At 51.5% G+C, this 21,829-nt stretch overlaps 3 protein-coding genes across 10 annotated transcripts in view; 2 read left to right on the top strand and 1 right to left on the bottom strand.

The window, feature by feature from the left end:
• WDR93 (WD repeat domain 93) overlaps positions 1–231 on the bottom strand; it is a 29,321-nt gene extending 29,090 nt beyond the window's left edge. For both annotated transcript variants that reach the window (XM_039858502.1, XM_039858503.1), the window contains exon 1: positions 98–231. The gene's annotated coding sequence lies outside the window, so the exon portion shown is untranslated. The remainder of the gene's footprint in view (positions 1–97) is intronic.
• Positions 228–6,934, top strand: PEX11A (peroxisomal biogenesis factor 11 alpha). 5 transcript variants are annotated; one of them, XM_039858510.1, is made up of 4 exons: positions 236–367; positions 1,910–2,003; positions 2,969–3,084; positions 5,013–6,934. In XM_039858510.1, exons 3-4 carry the CDS (start codon positions 2,988–2,990, stop codon positions 5,579–5,581), a joined length of 666 nt encoding a protein of 221 aa, XP_039714444.1. In that variant the 5' UTR covers positions 236–367; positions 1,910–2,003; positions 2,969–2,987; the 3' UTR covers positions 5,582–6,934. The 5 variants fall into 5 exon arrangements, with proteins under 5 accessions (XP_039714441.1, XP_039714444.1, XP_039714443.1 ...); XM_039858509.1 differs by lacking the exon at positions 236–367 and adding an exon at positions 744–849; XM_039858511.1 differs by lacking the exon at positions 236–367 and adding an exon at positions 1,612–1,635.
• PLIN1 (perilipin 1) lies at positions 5,013–20,451 on the top strand. 3 transcript variants are annotated; one of them, XM_039858506.1, is made up of 10 exons: positions 5,013–5,152; positions 6,993–7,343; positions 9,711–9,769; positions 12,371–12,575; positions 13,891–13,973; positions 14,865–15,129; positions 15,426–15,598; positions 17,123–17,314; positions 17,689–17,943; positions 18,842–20,451. In XM_039858506.1, exons 3-10 carry the CDS (start codon positions 9,725–9,727, stop codon positions 19,169–19,171), a joined length of 1,548 nt encoding a protein of 515 aa, XP_039714440.1. In that variant the 5' UTR covers positions 5,013–5,152; positions 6,993–7,343; positions 9,711–9,724; the 3' UTR covers positions 19,172–20,451. The 3 variants fall into 3 exon arrangements, with proteins under 3 accessions (XP_039714440.1, XP_039714439.1, XP_039714438.1); XM_039858505.1 differs by having other exon boundaries at positions 6,993–8,430; XM_039858504.1 differs by having other exon boundaries at positions 6,993–9,769.
• The last annotated feature ends 1,378 nt before the right edge of the window (positions 20,452–21,829 follow it).

Raw genomic sequence — 21,829 nt, 5'->3', positions numbered from 1 at the left:
GAGACGGGCGCCCTCGAACTCCCTGCAGGAGACCCTGGATGCGGAGAGCACGTAGGGAACCGATGCTCCGCGGAGCAGAAGCAGAGGTTTCACTCACCTGGGACAGCTGTTTGGCGTCGCCTTAGTAACCACAACTTCCGGCCCAGACCGGAAGCCTGCGAGTCGCTCTTGGGAAAATGCGCCGGCCCCACGGGACAGGGAGACCCAGCCCCTCCGGCGTCTCGAGGCTCACCCGGCCGCGGGAAGTCGGCGCTGCACCCTGAGGACTCACGACCGATCCCAGTGCGACGCTTGGCCTTGAGCTGGGCGCCATGGACGCCTTCATCCGCTTCACCAACCAGACCCAGGGCCGGGACCGGCTCTTCAGGTTAGTCTGGTGCAGCGGCCTCCGCCCCTTCCCCGACCCGCACGCGGGTCCTTTTTCTCCGCACCCCGGGGAGAGGGGCGTAGCCAGTGGACGAAAGCCAGAAGGAGGCTGCCGGCCCCCGGAGGGAGTTCGATTCGAGCCTCTCACCGCGAATTCCGTGGGCTCTGGGCCAAGAGACCGTGCGCGTCCCGAGCCCGCCGCCAGGGTTAGAGCGGGGGACGAGCCCTCCTCGCCCAAGCTGCTCAACGTGCTTCCGAGGACTTTGTTTCTAAAAGGAACTTTGGGTTGGCATTTGTGGCTAGGGAACCACTCTCTTGGTTTGTGGTTTCTTGTGGAGAGACAGAAACTTCAGTAACCTTCTTTATATCCCATTGATGGCCTTTTACTTGAGTGAGATGCTTACCGCACGTGGAAGAGTTGTGAACTGGAAAACAAAATGCAGTATGGAGAGAGCCTCAGAACGAGCTAACAGCACCTCTGAGGTACACGCTGTGCTACCGAAAACGTTAAAGAGATTGTGGCTTTCATATTGATAAGTTCATGATGTTTCTTTTAGAGGTTTGGTCTTGCTCAATAATAATAATAAAAAGAATAGTTAGAGTTGCAGCTTCATTTGACAGCTTTTCCTCCTCATCTGGGTGTACACGTGGCAATACAGACACCTGTAAGAACAGCCCCAGTAATGAGACTTTGGAGAGCGACTTTGTGCAAGATATTGCTTTCAGTGGATCACAACTCAACTTGTTTAACCCTTATCACAACTCTATGAGATAGATCATTTAAACCATCCCCATTCCACAGACGGAGAAACCGAAGCAGAAAGTTAATACGTAGCAAGTAGCTGAGCTGAGAGATTTAAATTTTCACAGTTGACTCCAGTGCCCACCTCTTTAACCACCAAGCCAAAGTACTTTTCAGATTTATTTGCAAAAAAATTTAATGATTGCATTGTATACAAGCTTCATTAAAGTGGAAGCCTACAATTCCAGTGGACTCAGAATGTACCCTGCAAGGTTTATTAATGAGGTTGGTTAATAAAATTGTTGTTAAGGATATACTTATTCTGCAAGATCTGAAGTCTCTGGTATTCGTTTCCCAGTAGCCTTGGTGATATATACCTTCTGTGACTTCTGTGACAACTGAAAGAACGCCTTGGTTTTGGACATATTCCTATTATTAGACTGAAGCTGAGGAAGGGCAATTCTTCGACTTGACCAGCTTGAGCCCTCTAGCCGGCAAACATACTTGTTGTGGGGTAGGGGCAGGAGGTGATTGTTTCTTTTTTTACTTCATCCCTAATAACAAGGTCACCACTTTGGAAAATGTGCTATATTTTAATTGAGAGTGTAGAGGTTAGGAATGAGTCATACTAAGATGTGCCTCTGTGATATGTGGATTATTTTGCACTAAAGACCCTGCAGGTTCAAGAGAGACTCTCCCCCCTCCCCTGCCCCGCCTTAAATACCTAGAAGAATCTAAATTAGGAGCCTTGCCCATAATAGGCGTTATCACCAGAAATAACTTTTTATGACCTTTCTATAGGGCGGGGCAAACTTCTAATTACTGAACATCTGCAGACGACCTTCCTCCCCCCTGAAGCCCCAACGAGCCTTATCTCATCCTTAGCTACAACATTGTATGTACCGCAATTTCCCATCTGTCTCTGAATGTGTCATTTATGTGGAGTCTCTGACTGTCTCATGCATGTAGGATTCTCATACATAAATATGTAATTAACCTTGGTCATTTTCTCTTACTACTCTGTGTCTCGTAGATTTAATTATTAGACCAACAGAAAGAACATTGAGGATAGAGGAAAATTTCTTCCTCACAAAAGTAATATTTATAGCATAAAAGGAATTCAAATGCAGTTATAGGACAGTAGAAAACAGGCACCTGCTTTAATAAGTAGACTGCCAAGTGCATTTAAATGTTTAGTTATGGGATATAAACGTTTTACATGTTCTGTTTTCCGTTAGTAAGGAATTGTTATTTATAGTCATGACAGTAATCACTCTATTGAATATTGACTATTATTAAACATAAAAGTCTGCATTTTATATAAAATACTAATTATTTTTGAAAGACAATTACCTTATTTATGTATTAGTATGTATTTTTTATTTTAAAAAGTAAGCAATGTTCAAACTGTAGACTTTTTATTTGATTCTGATTTGAGTGTGTCTCCTGTCACATAAGTATTTGATTAGCTGTATGGTAAAAAGTTCATTTTAGAAATCTGAAAACTCATTCTGCACCGGAGAAGATAAAGATCTTTGCAGACTTAGCATGAGAGAGATTTTTGTGCCGTTTACCACATTGACTCTGCTTCTCTGTGCCAGCAGAAGGCCTTCTGAGGGGCTGATCTCTGCATTATCGCCGAGTTCTCTTTCATTATCTTTGTGTTGCATTTCTGTCACGTGTTCCACCCTTGGCCCTGTGGAGCGACTGTTGCAGAATTTTGCTCTTGTAAGAGCCGCCTACATGAGAAATTGTCTTGGAAACCTTGCCTTTGGCAAGACGTTTTTCTCCTTCCCTTACTTTATGAATCAGGTTTTATTTGGTTTATAAATTACTCATTTTTTTTTTTTTCCATTTCAGAGCCACTCAGTACACATGCATGTTGCTTAGATATTTATTAGAGCCTAAAGCTGGCAAAGAGAAGGTGGTAATGAAGCTCAAGGAACTGGAGTCCAGTGTGAGCACTGGCCGTAAATGTAAGTACCCTGTCTCCTGGGGGACAGTGGCTCCTGGTTTAGATCCTCAGATTCTGTAATTCGCAAAATACTTTCTAGTTCATGAATTTCTAGCGAGTCAGGTTTGTCGATGAAGTCTACCAGTAAGTCTGGCCTCATGGAACGACAGGCCAAAAAAAGTGACTGTTTTGCTGCATTCACACACACCCTCCTATGTTCACATTTGGTGCTACACCATATCTTTCTGTTTAATCATAACTTACGGGGCATACACTGTGTTAGTTCACCTTTAGCTCTTAGAATCACAAAATGTTTTCGCAGTCCCTGACATGGGCTCCTGGCAGCCCTTCGTGTTCTCTAGAAGAACAGAATAGCTCTGTCTTGGACCCTCTGCCTTTTCTACTTCTTCTGTTGTAGGATTGCTAGAGGAGATGGACAGATATGTTTTCCTAGACTATTTGAGGCTTGGTTTCATGTTAAAGGCAAAAAGCGAAGTCGGTGTTTTGTATCCATTGAATTCATCTGAATAATAAAGCATACTGGGAAATCCCATATGTCCGATACCAGTTGTGTGCCCAGCTCCTAGTTGCTTGAGGAGAACCAGGTGTTGCTAGAGCAGGTGAGCAGAGGCGTTGGAACGGGATGCAGAAATCAGATGTTGAGCAGTTATTTGTGAGCACCTGCTTCACAGAGGCATAGTCCTGAGCTTTATGGGAGAACTCAGATCACATCGTGTGAGTGACGATATGAGATTAAGTGACATATATGTTGGTAGAGGAAAAGAAAGGTGTTTTGAAGGAGGAGGAACTTGAGGTGAGAGGAGAGCGTTCTTGAAGGGTGGTTTCCTCTAGTGAAGGCTCCGAAGTGTTGGGAGGAAACCAGTTGTGCTGGAGGATCAGTGAGAAGACCAGGCTGACAGAAGGAAGGCTTAAGTTGTCAAGTGCGACGGGAGGGCTAGGGTGAGCTTTTCTGGTTGGCTTCGAAAGCCAAGATTAGCATTTCTCAGATTCTTTACAACGTTGGAGCTCAAAGGTCCTTTAGAGGTTACTGGTCTCTGAAGTCCAGAAAGGACTTAACCCGAGGTCAGTTTGTACAAGAGCCAGAATTAGAACCCAGGAGTATTCATTACATATTCCGTTTTGTTATTTTTGATAAAATAATACCAACCATTCTTCTGAGATTATAAGTTTTCGAGGATAAATACTTCTGAGCTTTTGCTGAGTCTAAGATATAGTCCTTTAAGGAAAGGAACGCACTTATTTGTGTCTTTCATAATGTTTAGGACTACAACTCATTCTGAGTAGCCAATCAGTAAATATTTGATTGGTACATATCCGATTAATTGATTTACATGCTCAGATAAGGACACACTTTTCAGTGGTTGATTTAATTCAGGCAGGAGTCACATATGACAATAGTATTAGTTGTCCTGTCCACTAAATCCTACCATCTTTACTTGGTAGGGAGCCACAGGGGGTTTGGATCAGAGAAATGGCAAATCGGTAATGGTGTTTTTTAAAAAGCAATCTTTTGTCTAGAAAGTAAATAAAATGTAAGGCTCAGACTCTCCAAAAGAATTTGGAGTTGCATGTGGAGTTCATGTTATCATAGCATCTTCCTTCTAAAGAAGCGTTGCCGGTAATATTCACATGTGACAATCTACACTCACGATTGATCTTGCCTGAAGTATGTTGTAAGACACTGTTAATTCCAGTATTCACTGCAATGCAGGCAATAAATCTTAAGAGCCACTGTCTTTCGTGCCTTCCAGGTTCATTTTAGGTGTCCTTAACATGCCGTGAAGTCCTTCTTCCCTCCTGAGCAAGACAGAGCCTCAAATGACAGTCTGTTGATAAAATACCAGTGCTGGCCTCACCCTGATACAGGAACCCTTCTTCCTGTTACACATTAGTTATATAACCATTGACTGTTATGGGTTCTTCTTGCAGGGTTCAGACTAGGCAACGTGGTACATGCTGTACAGGCCACTCAGCAGAGCACTCATGCCACGGACCTGGTGCCCCGCGTATGCCTGACGTTCGCCAACCTGAACCGTGTGGTTTACTTCATCTGTGACACCGTCCTCTGGGTGAGGAGCGTAGGGCTCACCTCCGGCATTAACCAAGAGAAATGGCGAATGTGGGCCGCACGCCACTATTACTATTCTGTTCTGCTGAGCCTGGTCAGGGATCTGTACGAATTCTCCCTGCAGATGGAACAGGTTGCACACGACAGGGCGAAGAGGGAAAAGTCATTATCCCAGGATCCTCTGGGGTACAGCGTGGCCGAGGAGGAAAGGGAATGGCTCCAGTCCTTTCTCCTCCTATTCCGCTCTCTGAGGAAGCATCCTCCCTTGCTCCTGGACACGGTGAAGAACTTGTGTGATATCCTGAACTCTTTGGACCAGTTGGGGATCTATAAGTCCAATCCTGGAGTCATTGGACTTGGAGGACTTGTGTCCTCTATAGCAGGCATCATCACTGTGGCATGTCCTCACATGAAGCTGAAGACCAACTGAAGTGGTTTTAGGCCGAAGACTCGTATCTCTTGGTGGAACAGACATTTGCATTAGGGACAGATCATGTCACGCTGTGCTGAAAAACTTGTTCACGAGAACGTTTAGTGGCCTGTGATGTGAGCAGAGGTCAGGCAAAGAATGGAGGAGAGCGCATGAAGGTTTAGATATGTTTTTTAGAGCGTCGGCATGACTTCTGAATTTCTGAGTATTTTCCCTTCGTCTGACATTTTTGAGCATCTCTTATGCATAGAAGGAGCTTAGTGTTTTTTGAATGAATAAAAATTGGAAAAGGCCCTAACCTGACCACAGCAGGTCTGCTGCCCTCTCTTTGCTCTGGTTCCTCTGATCAGTTGCCATGCCCCCTTCTTCCGTAGATGCCAGTGCCAGGGCAGAGGGCAGCTGGGTTTCTAGCCTCTTAAATTGCTCACCCTTACATCACTGCAGTCCTGTCCTTCCTCTGTCCAGAAGTGAAATCAGGAACACATCAGGCACCTCCATGGCATAAATCGTGTCTATAGATAGTGCAGTGAGTAAGTAAAAACCCAAAGCAATTAGAAAGAACTCGAGGTAACAGCAGTGTGGAAGGTCACAGTGGGTACCCGTAGGTAGCCTCCGACGGACGAGGGAACTGAGGTTTAAAAAACAGGCCAGAACCTCATGTCTCTGATTCTCAATCCAATGTTCTTTCCATTAGATTCCACTGCCTTCCTGGTGGATTTGAAGTGTGAGATTCTCCAGAATCCTACACGAAAAACCTTTTGAGAATCTTCGTTGGTCAGTGGTTTACGTTTTATTCTACAAAAATTGAAATTATATCTAGACTTAACAGCTAGATTGTTTCATATAAATCCATGTGACAGTTTGGGCATTTCTACATTAATATTTATCAAAATTTATGCAATTAGAAGTTTCGCAAATGCTCTGAATGTAGGAGGGTTGCAATATTCTACGATAAGTCAGACTTCGTATGTGCAGGGTATATGGAAAGAGCAGTAGGGGCTAGCGAAGGCATTCGAATGTCGAGTCAAAGCCATTTGCTCATAGTCCTGCTTCTCATCTTGGGTGCTGGGTTCTCATTTGGAATTACAGATCTCTACTTCGAGGGAAGTGCGGTAAAGAGGAGGCTGATGTCCTGCCGGTAAAGGCATCTCTTTTTATCAGGGTGGAAATGAGAAAAATGTGCACTAAATAAATTTCCCATGGGTGTGATTGCGCTTGTTAAAAAGAAGACTCGGGTCCCTGGCTATTTTTAACATGGTCAGTCAAGATACGGGATTTGGGAAAGAATATTTTAGGAATTTTAAGAGAAATGAAAGCCGCTAGGTCAGGGCAAATAAAGGTTTAAGTAACTACTTTTACTTTGTCCAGTCTGCTACTGTAATAGATTATTTATGTCTGATTAAATTTCTAGACAAAGTTGACTCATGTATCTGTGGCTGTGTTCTGGGAATGGAGAAGAGTTAAAAGGAAGGTGATCCAGAGACGATCTTAAATCCGTCTACGCAGTTGGTAGAGGGAGCTGGTAAAATGAGCTCCGGCCTGGAAGATCCAAGCTGAGGAGGAGATGAAGAGGATTTAGACGTAGAACGTCTGGGTCGAAAGGCCGCTGAGATGATCTCATCCAGACTGCCACCCAGGAGAGTGGCCTCTGTTCAGCCCTGTCACTGGAGTTTTGGCTTCCGCCTGGAGAAGTCAGCCTTGAATCTGTGGAAGCCCGTTACGGTGGCATCCATCTTGGTACTTTTGTCCTCTGCAAGTTAGGGTGAGTGGTGGGGAAGCTGGGGAATGCCGCCTCTTCTAGAATTTGAAACCCTTCATGGTGCCCTGGTAACTCCCTCCCTGTGCATCCTTCTCCTCAACTAACCCTCGCAGCCTCCGAGCCTCCACATTCATGAGGGAGTCGAAAAATCACAGCTATTTCTAGTAGATGTATCGGCCAGCACATTTGCAACTGAACCTTGTCGCCTGAGAACTCACTTATTCAACAAGGAATGTTTGAGTGCCATGCGTAGTTACGGGATTTACTGTGCACGAGATGACAGGGTCCCTGTGCTTATGCGTTGGGGGCGGGGGACACAGATAGGGATGGGTAAGGAGAGAAGGTGACTGTCCTTCAAGCCTGGAAAATGGACTCTTCCCAAGGGACTCTCCTCGGCCCTTTCACCGTGTTCACTTCTCACCCGCATTCTGGACTCCCAGGCGGACAAAGGACCAGCTTTGTCAGCAGAGCTTTCAGGCACAGGGCCCTCTGGCCTACGGCCACTTCCCCAAAGGCTCAGAAGTGCCCTTTGGCCCACGTTGCTCTCCATACACAGCCTTGTGGATAATTTGTCCTGAACATTGGACCTGAGGGCAGAGGCCACTTAGATGCCTCCTCTCCGTCACTGTCTGATAGTTTGAAAGTCCAGTTGGATCAATAACTGTTAAATGCATCAGGTCTTCTTTTGGAGGCTCCCTGCCAGACTCCCTCCCTTTCCTGACTTCGCATTCCCTCCCTAGTTGTATCACAGAATCGGTCACCAAGGGCCTGTCAGAAAGCGCCGGCTCTCCCCACCCCGGCTCTTTCTCCTGCTGCCCACGGCATACAGCTTAGCAACAGATGCTGTTCTTCCGGCACCGAGGGAGACCAGCTCCGTGCTCCTGCTGTCCATTTTTCTTGAAAGGCCCTTGAACATTGGCTTACACCACGGTTTCCCACCATTTGAAGAGGGACTAGAACTCGGGTCCCTACCCGACTCACTTAAAGAAGGGGACGTGGGCAATAGTTCTTGGTTGGTGACCAGTGACAGGGGCTCGGGCAGCACTGTCGCTCTTCCAGACTTGACAGAACCGGCTGCATCTTAGACCAGGTGGAGTTCATTAAACTCTCTTGCAATCTAGGAATCTCCAGAGGTTGAAATTGCTCCCTGAAAGGCTAGGCTGTCAGGCAGTCAACCCAGCTCTGGTTATCCTCACTGAGAACAGTTTCTCTTCACTAAGAGTGATGCATTCAGGGGAACGCTGTTCCTGTGTGGATTTAAATCCTTCTGTTCCAAAATTCACTCCTGATAGTAAATAAGAAGGATGGGAGATGGGTTGAAAACAGTCTCATAGGAGCCTCTTTGGAAAAGGTGCCAAAGATTATAGGACCTCAGAGCTTACGAGTTTAATGACATACTTTCCAACATCGTCTTTCCGGAAAGCAGTTTTTTGAGAACTGGGGGAGCCAGAAACACGTTACAGAATTGATTTTTTATGGCTCTGGAATAATAACTCCTCTGAGCCTGCGTCTTTAGCTCTGTGATCTGCCTCCTAGTTGGCTACATCTTACAGGGTTAGGATGTACCCAGGGGACCGTTGGTCAAATAGCCCTGACAGCCGATGACCCAGCTTTCTCTTCCTCTGCCCTCCTCTAGCTGGGAGGTCAGTAGCATTGCCCAAGACTCCTCAGAGCAACGGGGGTTCTTTCCGCCGGCGGAGACTGCAGCCTGGGCTCTGTGGCACTGAGGCGGCATCGGCTGCAGTGAGTGTGGGGGTCCCGGACATCAGCCTTACCTGGTTGGTTTCTGAGAGTTAAAAGAAGTCAAGGGTCAGGGTCTCCTGGGAATTTTACCGAGGATGACGGGGCCTGCAACGCGAATGGCCAGGAACGTAGAGTAGATAGTCTGGGGCCACCAGCTTGTCCAGAATGCAGCCGAAATAGCTGGTCTTAAGAGTAACTACTTTTTCACCAGGTTGAGCATAGAAGGAAGGACTGGCAGAGAAGTTTGCTTAAAGAGAGAGGAGTTAATGCAGAATGCTTTTATTTAAAAGGAGGCTAAACCTGAAACCTGTTTTAGTCTCTTTCGGCCCCTCATTAGAGAAGCCCTCAACTTCATCTAAAATCTCTTCTGTCTTAAAGCTACCTTCGTTTTTCATTTCTGACCCTGAACCCTTGTCAGAAACATCAAGCTGTGGGGCACCTCCCTATGGGCCTCCAAGAAGTGGCCGCTTGTCTGTGATTCACCCTCCAACCTAATGCCTTCTGCTCAGGGAACCTGAGTTCCCAGGCAGCCTGGGCCCCATTGGTGGCCATGGAGAGGTAGAGGACTGACCCTGTGGCTCTCAAGCTGAGGGCTTTCTGATGGACCTGGGGGCCTCTGCTTTGCAGCTTGAAGAGCTCCGATGGCGGTCAACAAGGGCCCAGCCTTGCTGGACGGAGACCTCCCTGTAAGTAACTTGTGCTTAGGTGGGGGTGGACAGCTGATGGGAGAGGGAGGACCAGGGGTGGCATCAGGGGACTTAGAACGACGTATGCCCAGGTGATACTCAAGTTCATGGACCATTACGTCTTAGTTATTCTTGCCCTTACTACCTTTTGCAGGGGGCTGTTAGAGGATCGGAGGTGGGGTGGGGGTGGGAGGCACCTATTAAAAAGTGGGCACCTTGTAGAAAAAGGGCAGAAATACTGGCTGCACGGGAACGGGAGAGGGGAACCACCGCGTGCTGACCCCGGCGCAGAGTCCGCGCTTCGTCCGTCTGGCACTGAGCCGCTGCGTCTGTAACTCCAGGGCATCGCTCGTGTCTTAGTCCCTGCGAGTGGCACCTCTTGCAGTCACACAGTGCACAGCCTCTGCTGCTGAATGTGGAAAGAGTTGGAGGGGCAGGGTGTCCCGTGTTGTGTGTCTAGCTGGTTTTTACTGTGATTTGGAATGGTTTGACATGTTTACGTGTACCCGATGCTTCCTGGCAAGCCCTCTCTAATTTAGGCACAGTTCAGATAGTGAAACTTAAAAATCGTGAACCCCTACAGTACCCATCTTGTCCCAAGTTAGGCTTTAGCTGACCTTTGCATTAGGAATCACCATGTTAAGCTTTGTATCGAATCACTGAACACGTGTCATGGTCAAGTGCACAGTTAAGCCATCCTAATGGGTGGTGATCGATTCCCTTCCCAGGACCTCTCTTCCCCTTTGGTTTTGCCTAAAACAACACCTGAAGATTCTGTCCAAAATATTAAAGAAAATATTTTCTTTGTACAGTCGTAATCTTTTTCTGCTTCAAATTTCAAACTCACCTGCAAGACAAAAAGCCGAAGTACTGTAGCCTGCTGTCTGCTGTCCGTACTCATCTCCTTGATGGGGCGTCTAGCTCAGCCTCCTGCCAACAGAAGGGGCTAGGTCCTCGCCTCCCAAGCAGAGCCATGTAGTGGTGGCAGACTCAGAGCTGTAGAGAGCTCAAGCATTTGTGTCGGACCTGGTGACTTTTCTCTTCCTACTTTTCACATGGAGAATCCTTAACATTCATAAGAGTAGACAGAATATAATACCCTTCACTCACTCCAACAACTATGACTCCATGGCCCATCCTGCCTCACCCTCACCATCATCCATCATCTATTCCCCCACCTCGGGTCATTTTGGAACAAATCCCAGATAAGCCATTTCAGGCCTGAGTCAGGATCCCAGCTCTGCCGCTTACTAGCTGTGTGATCTTGGGTAAGTCATGTCACATCTCTGAGTTTTTGTCTTCTCCTCGGTAAAGTGGTGGTGGTAATGCTGACCTCAGAGGGTCGCTGTTAGGCTTAAATGAGGTCGTGTCACCAAAGCACCCCAGTCGTTGCCTGGAGCGCAGTGGCACTGAGTAAATGTTCCCTGTGGAAGACGAGAATCCACATTCTTTGACTCAGAGGCCAGTGTCTTTTCATTGAGATTCCCAGATGACCTAAAGTTTAAGTATGTGACTGCCACCAAACTTAAAATGCAGTAATAGGAGCACAGCACCCCAGTAGTGAGGACTGATGGTTTGCGGTGCCCCACGTACACCTGGAACGCTGTCTTCGAGTCTGAGTGCTGTATCTGTAAGAAGGGCAATGCCGAACCCGCGTGTTTGGAGGAAGGGATCACCAGACCAGGGCGAGCCGTCCGGGAGCTACGTTAGGGACTGGAACTATTTAGCGTGGAGAAGGGACAGCTAAAGGGAGACATCCACCTTCAAATATGTAAAGGACCAGCCTGGGGATGATGAAGTAGATTGGCTCAGTGTTATTCCAGAGGGCAGAGGCGGACTTCAGCTCAGCGACACTGTCCCACACGGCACAGGCCGCTCTAGGAGGCATGAGCTCCATCGAAAGAGACATGCAGATCCAAGGCTGCAGAGGTCCCCGGAGGCCTGAGATCTGAAGTTATGCCTTCCGCTAGGTGCAGCCCCGATCATGCCTCGTGTATGTGACTAGCATTGCTGTGCAGGCTTTAGGTCGGCACTGGGGTGGGAGTCTACTGGGGGAGAGGCAGGTACACAGCCTCGTGTGGCGAATGTGGAGACAGCCCAGAGAAGGAAGCAGTGGCTCCTGATGGGAGGGAGGAGAGTCCGGAACCTTCACAGAAGTGATGCTCTAGCCATGTCTTGAGGGGGTAGCATTTCTCTGGATGTAAGGGGTAAGGGAGAGAAGGGGAGCGCTTCAGGCAGTGGGCCCAGCACGCAGAAGCGGGGAGCCAGTGTCCCAGAAAGACCAGGCGAATGCTTAGATAAAGCTACCAAACCAAGCTGGGCAAAAACTCCAGGCAGGTTTGCAGACACATCTCTCCCTATCGGTAGGTGTAAGTGGGGTGGGCTGGAGGGCCCCTGGAGGGTGGCGGTCACCTCAGTAGCTCCCCGAGGCCTGCACTGTGACCGGCAGAGTCTGGTAGGCTGACTCTTGTTTTTCTGGTGGGGCGTCCAGGGTTCCTCCCAGGTCACTTGGACCCAGGCTGGCCTCACCAATGGGCTCTGTGACCCCGAAGCAGGAGAGGGCCGTGGGCCAGCCTGACGCCTTTCTCCTCTCTGTGCCAGGAGCAGGAGAACGTGCTGCAGCGGGTCCTGCAGCTGCCGGTGGTGAGCGGTACCTGCGAGTGCTTCCAGAAGACCTACACCAGCACCAAGGAGTCCCACCCCCTGGTTGCCTCGGTGTGCAATGCCTACGAGAAGGGCGTGCAGGGCGCCAGCAGCCTGGCAGCCTGGGGCATGGAGCCCGTGGTCCGCAGGCTGTCCACGCAGTGTGAGTCCTCACGGCACTCGGAGGCCGCCAGCTTGTCCCTAGTGCTCACAGCCTGCCTGCCAGTCTGTGTCCACCTGTCTGTCTGTCTGACCATCTGATGGCTTGCTGGTCTGTCTGCTTACATGTCTGGCTATTTGGGCGTTGGGAGTGGGGCCGGTGGCAGACCAGACCCCCACTTTAGCTCCAAAGCCAGCAGCAGAAGCAGCAGCTGGAATCAGCAGAGTCTGGCACAGGGGCAGCGGGTGCTAGGGGTGGCCTGGCAGGCGTGGGTCGGTGGAAAGCCAGGGGAAGCCCTCTGGGTCCAGCAGCTGACGGCACCTACTCGTGACGGGGGGACAGCAGAGAGCCACCAGTCAGGGTCCTGGAGGTGGAGGACAACTGTCCATGCAGCCTTGCCAGAACGGCGCCCCCGCCGTGCAAACCATTCTGCCCCCATTTGAAAACGGTTTCCAAGGCATAGCTCTTGACAGGGCTGAGAATCCCGGCAGCACCGGGAAGTCTGGGCCTCCCAGCAGCCTGACTAGGGGATTATGGGTAAGCAGGGATTCCACACAACCGCCACCTGCATTTAAAAAAGACCCCGGCCCTGGGCCAGCAGCCTCCCTGCCTGCACGCTCTCCAAAGAGTTTTTACCCAGTCAGAGGACGGCCAAGTCCCCTGGCCGGTCTACTAAAGTTTGTGGAGAAGCATAAGATATCTGGAGAAGGAACATAGAAAAGAGCCTGGTCCTTGGTGGCCCTGGGCAGTGTCTCTTGGGAACGTTTGCCTCCTCTGCCACTTGCCCTGCTCCCCCGTGACCCTCTTCCCACTGTTGACCACCTCACTCCTAGACGTTAAAAGGAAGAGCCGTGGATGGTTGGGCCTGGACGGGCTGTGGCTGGGAGTTTGTCCCCTCATGCTCACCCAGAGAGGGGAGGGGGCAGGGAGAGCCCAGTATTTACTGCTGTTTCACATCGTTTCCACCACTTTTCCTCACAGCAGCCGTGCAAGGCAGGCACCATTCACCCACCTTTGACAAATGAGAAAAGTGGGTTCAGAGAGGTTGTGACCCACCCAGAGCCACACGCTGCAGATACCGGCTCTGGGCTGGGTGCGGGTCTGCCTGCTCCAGAGTTCCCACACAGTTGGAAGAATCCGGCCTGGCCTCACAGCAGACAGGGGCTGAAGGTGGCGGAGGGCTTCCGGTTCCCAGATGTTCTGGAGACAGCGGGACTGGGGGGTTCGAGGGCTCCCAGGCACCTGCCTTGGCACAGAGGCCAGTGCTAGGCTGACACGTGGGGGCAGGGCTCACTCCAGCACGTCCCTTTGCTTCCAGTCATAGCTGCCAACGACCTGGCCTGCCGGGGCCTGGACCACCTGGAGGAAAAGATCCCAGCCCTCCAGTACCCTCCTGAAAAGGTGAGCCAGTCCCTCTTCTCCGACGTGCCCCACAGTTTGTCGTCACTGCCTCGGGGGAGGAGAGGGTGCAAGCTGATGATGCCATGACTGCGAGTTTTCCATTTCTGTGGCAAGTGTCGTCTGAGGCTGGTGGCAGCCGACTGACCCCAAGGTCACACAGTGTGCTGCTTCCTGTCTGTGGAGCCAAGTGAAGGCAGGGGCAGCAGGCACAAGCCTGAGGCAAATTCACACAGGAGTTTGGAGCAGGTCCCCCTCACTGACCAACTACCAGTTCATCCACAAACATTTACTGTGCCCTGCGCTGTGCCAGGGGCCATGAGTGATTTCTAGAGCTGTCTCATTTAATCTTATCAACCCTCTGGGACAGGGTGGTTGGCCCCACTTCACAGGTGAGAAAACTAGTGACCTTAAGTGGAGGCCACATGAGAGCGAGTCTGTTTGGCTCCCAGGCCTGTGGTCTTCACCGCCCCCTTTTCCAGGCGAAGGGCAAGATCTTCATTACAAAGGAGGTCCCAGGTGAGTGGGAGAGAGAGACTCCTTCAGTGCAGAACGTGTAGGAAGGTCAGCCACGTCTGTAAATCACTATCGATGCAGATGGGCCTGTGAGCAGCATAAGGAGGGCAGGACGGAGGAGGCAGTGGAGGAGTTTGGAAGAGGCGACACCTTGTGTGCATGAGGGTATCAGGACAGGTGTCATCAAGCAGTTGGCCCTGGGGGCACCATCACAGGATAGTTAGGAACTCACCAGGCAGAAACGGTGTGAAGAAGCCAGGTGACCGGGGCGCTTGGCACAGGAAGGGTTGGAGCTCTTTGCATTGCAGGCCCAGCGTAATCCAGGTGCCCAAATATTGGTGCCAGTGCCCTGGGCGACCCTCCTCCTCGCTCCCCCAGATTGCCTCTGAGCTGAAGGACACCATCTCCAGCCGCCTGCGCAGTGCCAGGAACAGCATCAGTGCGCCCATCGCCAGCACTTCGGACAAGGTCCTGGGGGCCGCTCTGGCCGGCTGTGAGCTCGCCTGGGGGGCGGCCAAAGACACCGCCGACTATGCCGCCAACACCCGAGCCGGCCGGCTGGCCTCTGGAGGGGCCGACTTGGCGCTGGGTGGTGTGGAGAAGGTGGTCGAGTTCCTCCTCCCTCCAGCCAAGGAGTCGTCAGGTATCTACAGTTCGGGGGCTGGCAGACCCACCCCGGGGAGTGAGTTGGCCCCCGTGCAGCCTGGAAATAAGTAAAATCGGCAAGGGCTCATCCAGCCACTGCTCTGGAGCAGGGAAGGCCCAGGGGGGTTTTCAGATGGACCCGGTCTTGCTATGCCCCTCTCCCCATTAGTAAGTATGGACTGCGAGTTGCCCAGATCACAGTGAGCCCACGGAGCTAGGACAACTGCTTACAACCCTGGACACAACCCTGCATTCCCCGGCTCCTCTGATCTGCTCCCCCAAACTCCTGCCCAGGCCCTGCTCCAGGACGCCCACGGACCCAGAAGCCTCCCAAGGCCAAGCCGAGCCTCGTGAGCAGGGTTGGGGCCCTGGCCAACACTGTCTCTCAACACACCTTCCAGACCACAGTCGGGGTGTTGAAGCAGGGCCACGCCCTGGCCATGTGGATCCCCGGTGTGGCACCCCTGGTGAGTGTCTGCCCGCCCCTAAGTCCCTCTGTCTCCCACCCGACTCCACCCCACCCTGAGAATGCCCTCTCTTCCAGCCTGGGCTGGGACTTCAGGTCTAAGGACGGGAGGCCTAAGCGGGGCAGAGGGCTCGTCCTCCAGTCTGCAGGGGAGGGAGAGGCCGGGCCTCGGGCGGACGGCAGGCCTGCCCTGCAAGGGCGGCCCTGTCCTACCACCTGTTTCTGTCTCTCCCATTCTCCCACCGGGCCTCGCCCCTTCTTCCCATAAGTGGGCCTCTTGCTATGGGTCCTCCCACCAGTGAGGAACAGAGGCCCCCGTCTGCTGTCTAGGCACCAGGGAGTGTCCCCTGTAAGTAAGCAAGGCACAAACCCATTCTGTTGGGGAGAGGACCCCAGCTGGGCCTTCCCTGACTGTCCCTTCTGGGGGCTTCTAATTGACCTCCCGCTGTACCCAAGGTAAAGCTGCCTTTTCTAGACCCAGGTAGGGCTGACTCCTCCCACCCCCATCCCTCTGTGTATTTTTAGCAGAGAGAGCTGGGTTTTTTTTTCCATAACGAATTTTAGTAAGAAATTTAGGCTAAAAAGGAAATGAAAACAATATTAAAGCACAAAAGTCAGCAAACGAGATAACTACTTTACAGCCATCGTTTGGGCGATACTTTTAAAAGCATCGTCAAGCATGGCTCATTCCTTCAAGCAAATGTTTGCCGAGCACGTACTATGTGCCAGCTTCCGTGGCTGCAATAGGGACCCGGGAGTAGTAGTTCCCCTCTGTCCGCTGTACTAGGGGGCCATCTACCAGTGGGGGGGCCTGCTGCTTTTCTCCTATGGAACACTTTGGCCCACTTGATTTTTCCACTCTTTAAAGATCTGCCAGGACTGCCTCCTAAAGTGAAACACACACGTGCTCTGCTTCCCGGCGATTCCACCCAACAGAAACCAGACCTTGTGTCTCCCAAAGACAGGTCAGATGCTCCTGTCAGCTTTATCCGTACAAGAGCTGAGAACAACTCAGACGTCTGTCAGCAGTCGAGTAGGTAGACGTGCATATTCCTACATTGGAATATCACACAGAAATGGAAAAGAAGGGGCCGCTCGCACATGCAGTGACACGGGTAACTCTCACACCATGATGTTGAACAGAAGCTTTTCATGAAAGAATACACTGTGTCTGAGCCCCTTTTATGAAGTTCAGAAATAGGCAGATCCAGTGCATGGCGGTGGAGGTCAGAAGGCGGTCAGCCTTGGGGGCTCCCGACTGGGCCTGGGGCACAACGGGTTTTCCGGGGAGTTGGAAATGGCCTCTGTCGGGACCTGTGCTGGCTACACAGGTGTGCCCTTGTAGCAGTTCACAGAGCTGTACGGAAGCTGTGTGCACTTCAGCGTGTGCCCGTTCCCACTCAAGGAAAAGCTTTTTAAGCACAGTCTGCTGGGCCGGGCCCTGCTCACCTCCTGCCCGCACCGTGCGGGCAAGGGCCTGGCCGTGGGGACTGTGAAGCCAGAGGCTGCCACCTTCGCCCCTCAGAGCAGCCTGGCCCAGTGGGGTGCGTCAGCGGCCATGCAGGTGGTGTCCCGACGGCAGAGCGAGGTGCGGGTGCCCTGGCTGCACAACCTCGCCGCCTCCCAGGACGAGGACCACGACGAGCAGACGGACACAGAGGGGGAGGAGGCCGAGCAGGAGGATGAGTCAGAGACCGAGGAGAAGCAGCTGAGTGAGGTGAGGCGGCCTCACGGTCCCGCAGGCCACGGAGGGTTGATGCACAGAGCCACAGGGTGAAACCAGGGCCCAGGGACATGGCACCCGGGTGCAGCCCTGTTCACCTCACACCCAGACACCCCACCAGCTGAGTGAGCACGACTATGCCCCTCCCTCAGCTGACCCTCACGACAGCCCCTAAGGTAATCAGGGTGGAGACTGTCATCCCCTTGTTGCAGATGAAGAAACAGGTTCAGAGAGGGGACGTGGCCTCCCCAAGGCCACACAGCTAGCGGCAGAGGCAGGTGTCCCCGTTCTTTCCCTCTGGGGATGCGGGGGAGGGGAAGGCTCAGGGGAGTGACAGCAGGAGGCTCTGACTTTGCTCTGGTCCCCAGGTGGCAGCCCTGCCCAGCCCCCAGGGCCTCCTGGGCAGTGTGGCACACTCTCTGCAGAAAGCCCTCCAGAGCACCGTGTCGGCTGTGACGTGGGCACCTGCAGCCGTGCTGGGCACAGCAGGGAGAGTGCTGCGCCTCACACCAGCCCGTGTTGCGCCTCACACCAGCTCGACCAAGGGGAGGGCCATGTCCCTGTCAGACGCCCTGAAGGGCGTGACAGACAACGTGGTGGACACAGTGGTACACTACGTGCCGGTGAGTCCCTGCCCCTCGGGGCCTTCCCATCTCCTCGGTGATTCTGCTCTGCTCCTCAGTGTCCAGGAAACCTTTTGACATACCATGGCCTTGACTGGGTCCCTTCCCAGCCCTAGGAACATAGAGACCTGTTGCCCTAGCCTGAGACCTCTCCCCACATCCCTTGTCCCCATCATTCTAGGAGTCCCCAGTAGCTCAGCCCTCACCCCTCAGTTCCCACCTGCAAGGACCTGGGAGGTTTGTGTGCTGTTCCCTGGGAAGGGGTTGGAGGAAGGCTGCCATGGGTCCTGGGGGGTGGCCTATGTTCCAGGAGACAGCAGCTGTCCCCATCTCAATTCTGTCACCTACAGGAAAAACCCAAGGGTCACCAATACTAGCCTTTTGGGAGACCCTGGACCCCTTCCTGGAGCAAGTTGCCAACTGCAGGCTCTAGGAGGGCTGGTCAGGGCAGGAGGCTCCCTCAGAGCCGGGCGGGGTGGGTGGGGGAGTTGGTCAGTGGGTCCCTCCCACCAGGAGGTGTGCCAGCCTGTCCACTTTGGGCCCAAAACAGGACCAGGCTGGGATACTCTGACCCTTGCAGTGAATCGGTCGTGCTTAGCCCACAACTCGCACCTAAGGAAGGGTCAGGAAGGCCACTGGCCTCCCGCTGAGGGAGACAGAAGGATCCAGAAACCTGGGTGAGGGGGTCTAGATCATGGAGATAGAGCAGGCAGGACCTCATCTGTCGGCCCCAGGCACCCCATCCTGCTGCGCCAGAGGCCCTGTCCCATCACCCAGCCTATGCCCTCCTAATGGCCCCTCCCAGGGTGCCGGATCATGGGGAACCCAGAAGAGGCAGTGGGTGGGAGGCGCAAGGTGTGGGCCAAACCAGGCGCTGACGCGGCGGTTGGGTCCTCAGCTCCCCAGGCTGTCACTAATGGAGCCTGAGAGCGAGTTCCGGGACATCGAGGAGGTCGTGCGCCAGGAGGCGGAGCGCAGGGGGTCTGGGGTGCTGCCCGCTGGCCCTGAGCCGACACCACGACCCGCACAGCACCGAGGCAGCCTGCGCAGCACGCGAGGCCTGAGCCTGGAGGACCGAGGGGACCCGCCCGCCGCGCCGCGCCCGGCCTTCCCGGCCTCGCCCCGCGAGAAGCCAGCGCGCAGGGTCAGCGACAGTTTCTTCCGGCCCAGCGTCATGGAGCCCATTCTGGGCCGAGCGCAGTACAGCCAGCTGCGCAAGAAGAGCTGAGCGCTCCGTGCCGCGGCCACCCGTCCGGCGCCACACCCAGCGTTGCCCGCAAGTAAGCAGAACCCACACTTCCAAGAGAGCGTTGACGTCTTCAAAGTAGCCCCCTGGGCAGCCCGAGCCCCATTCCAGACGATGCTGCCAAGGCACACGTCATCTTTTGAGCATCCTTTTGGGGCTCAAAAATTGGGGCCGAGCCTATTTTTAAGAAGAATCGGAGCAGCAGCCTGCTTTGATCCTGTATCGTTCTTTTCTAAAAGGTTCTAATTGCCTAACTTGATCTTTCACTTCGTTAACCAAACTGTGGCCAATTGACATTTGACTGTTTCCAAAACTCAGATCCATTCTCTGTCGACAGATACCCTGAAAGTCCAAGCAGGAGTTCCAGGCACATTTTTAAGTCCTGAGCTCAGAGATGCCTGAGCATCCAACTTCTCAGTAGGCTACTCTGAAGGAACAGCAATCAGGTGTAAAACTCTCGTGTGTTTATCTAAAAAACATCAGCGTCGCTTTTGAGTACCCGGTACCCCGCGTCTTCACAGGCCGGATGCCGGCCTGTGCTCTCTAGCGCCACCTCCCGGCCCACAGCACATTTCCACTTGCATCTTCTTGACTTCTACCTGTGCATTCACCTTTCCATCTTTTTGAATGCTGGCATCTCCAGTGTGGGGAGGCGACAATGGTGACCCTTCTTCACTTTATAAAGTCTATACTATATAGACCATTCCAAACCCTGTTTTGGAAAATGTGGACATTCCGTAAATCTAAGAAATGCACACAGGTAATTAAAAAATTCAAACACTGCGAAAGGGTGCCTCCCGGTTCCCCTTCACAAAAACAACCAGGGCGCCATTTACAATCTGTGCACGTGCCGGCCCGTGTGTGTGCACTCTCCACTGTGTTCACACAGCTGTGGGATGTTACACTCACCTGGCCTTTTCACTTACTACATCTTAGAGATCTGTTTGTATCACCAGCATAAATGCTCCTTGCTCTTTTTAATGGCCACATAGTTAAGTGCCTCATAATGTAGATGTGCTATAATTGATTTAACTAGTTCCCTAATGAAAGACTTTTAGGTGGTTTCTTTTTTTCTTTTTTCTTTTTCTTTTTTTTTTTTGCTACTGCAAACAGTATCGCAATAAATGTCCTTATACAGAATGTCTCGTGTACATGTGTGGATATATCTGTAGAATACATTTATCACTTGGAACCATGACCTGCCGGGAGGAAGGGTATCTGTTTTAAATATGGTTAGATAATGCCAAGTGGCCTCCCAAACCAAACCCTGTTTTTCTTATTATTTTCATCTGCAGCTGCACAGATAATTAAGTGCTTTATTCCCTTTCCGAACGTTTTCTATCTGAAGGTGATAGCAGAGAGGAGAAATGGAAAGGCCAGGTCCTTTGTCACTTTGCCACTGACTCAACCTGCCCTGGAGCCCTCTTCCCTCCTATCGCTCTGTTAGCTGAGATGACAAATGACCATGTTGTTCAAGCCACTTCAAGGCACGGTTTCTATTCCTTGAGAGTGAGGGTTTCCCAATACAGATCGCCAAAGAGTCTTGGCAGTTTCGACAGCCTTTCTGTAGAAATCTTCCATATACAAAATAAATTTTGCTACTACATCAGAGTTAAACTTTCTAATGACAAATTTTAAGTGACAAATATGCTTCTAGATCTTAATTAAAACTCAGCCATGCATTGTGCTCCCAGTGCAACCAGTGCGTCAGAGCTCACGGGTGAAGACACCCTCTCCTCCAGGCAGCATGTGGACGTCCCCACGTCACCTCTCCTCGTGCCAGGTTTCCCTTGGCAATGATTGCAAGATGTGCCTCAATTTCAGAAATCTTAGAATGTGAGAAAATGCACGTCTTAGAACTGAGGAAGATGGGGAGCTGGAAGTTCCTGCTGTTTGGGGGGAGAGAAGGGTGGCTCAGGTCTGAGAGTGGAAAACAGAGAAGGAACTCCGAGCTACGGACAGGACTGTCTGGTATCCCGTTCAGGGGCTCGATTTCTAAAACATGAGGAGATGCCATCGTGAAGATGTTTCCTCGTTCTCCAGGTATGTTCTGTGCGCCACTCTGTCCTTTGGTACCCACAATAAGAAAATACGAGCCATGTTGTCCCACATCCATATTTCTGTCAATGCCAAGACAGTTTCAGTTTTCATTCCTTTTTTCAATAACTTTTATCAGAAACCTCTGTGGAGTGACTATGCCAGGTCTTGGGCCAAGGCAACGAGATAATAAGATACATTCCCTTCAAAGAACTCACAGTTTAGTGGGTAAAATGGATAAGTAAACAGATATAATATGTATGTTATATGTAGATATAATATGTACATGCTTATACATCATAGTGCTATGGTCTGAATGTCCATATTCTCTGAAAATCTGTATGTTGAAATCCCAACCCCCAGTGTGATGGACCAGGAGGCGTAGCCTTTGGGAGGCGGTGAGGTCTTGAGGGTGGAGCTGTGCCTCTACGAAACAGCCCCCAGAGAGCTCGTTCCCTTCCACCCTGTGAGGACACAGAAGACAGTTGAACAGGAAGTGGTGCCATGATCTTGGACTTCCCAGCCCCTAGACCTGTGAAAAATAAATGTTTGTTGTTTATAAGCTCCCCAGTCTGTATTTTGTCATAGCTGCCCAATGGACTA

The sequence above is a fragment of the Pteropus medius genome, unplaced genomic scaffold, assembly GCF_902729225.1.
Source record: "Pteropus medius unplaced genomic scaffold, Ma_sr-lr_union100, whole genome shotgun sequence".
In the NCBI taxonomy this organism is placed as follows: domain Eukaryota; kingdom Metazoa; phylum Chordata; class Mammalia; order Chiroptera; family Pteropodidae; genus Pteropus; species Pteropus medius.
Note: the sequence above shows the minus strand (reverse complement) of the source record. Positions and strands in the feature narration are given on the sequence as shown.

Coding starts and splice junctions, on each gene's coding strand:
- PEX11A (XM_039858507.1), top strand. CDS start 312: ATGGACGCCTTCATCCGCTTCACCAACCAGACCCAGGGCCGGGACCGG. Junction 368..2,968: donor GGCCGGGACCGGCTCTTCAG/GTTAGTCTGGTG, acceptor TTTCCATTTCAG/AGCCACTCAGTACACATGCA. Junction 3,085..5,012: donor TGTGAGCACTGGCCGTAAAT/GTAAGTACCCTG, acceptor TTCTTCTTGCAG/GGTTCAGACTAGGCAACGTG.
- PLIN1 (XM_039858506.1), top strand. CDS start 9,725: ATGGCGGTCAACAAGGGCCCAGCCTTGCTGGACGGAGACCTCCCT. Junction 17,315..17,688: donor AGGAGAAGCAGCTGAGTGAG/GTGAGGCGGCCT, acceptor TCTGGTCCCCAG/GTGGCAGCCCTGCCCAGCCC. Junction 17,944..18,841: donor CAGTGGTACACTACGTGCCG/GTGAGTCCCTGC, acceptor TTGGGTCCTCAG/CTCCCCAGGCTGTCACTAAT.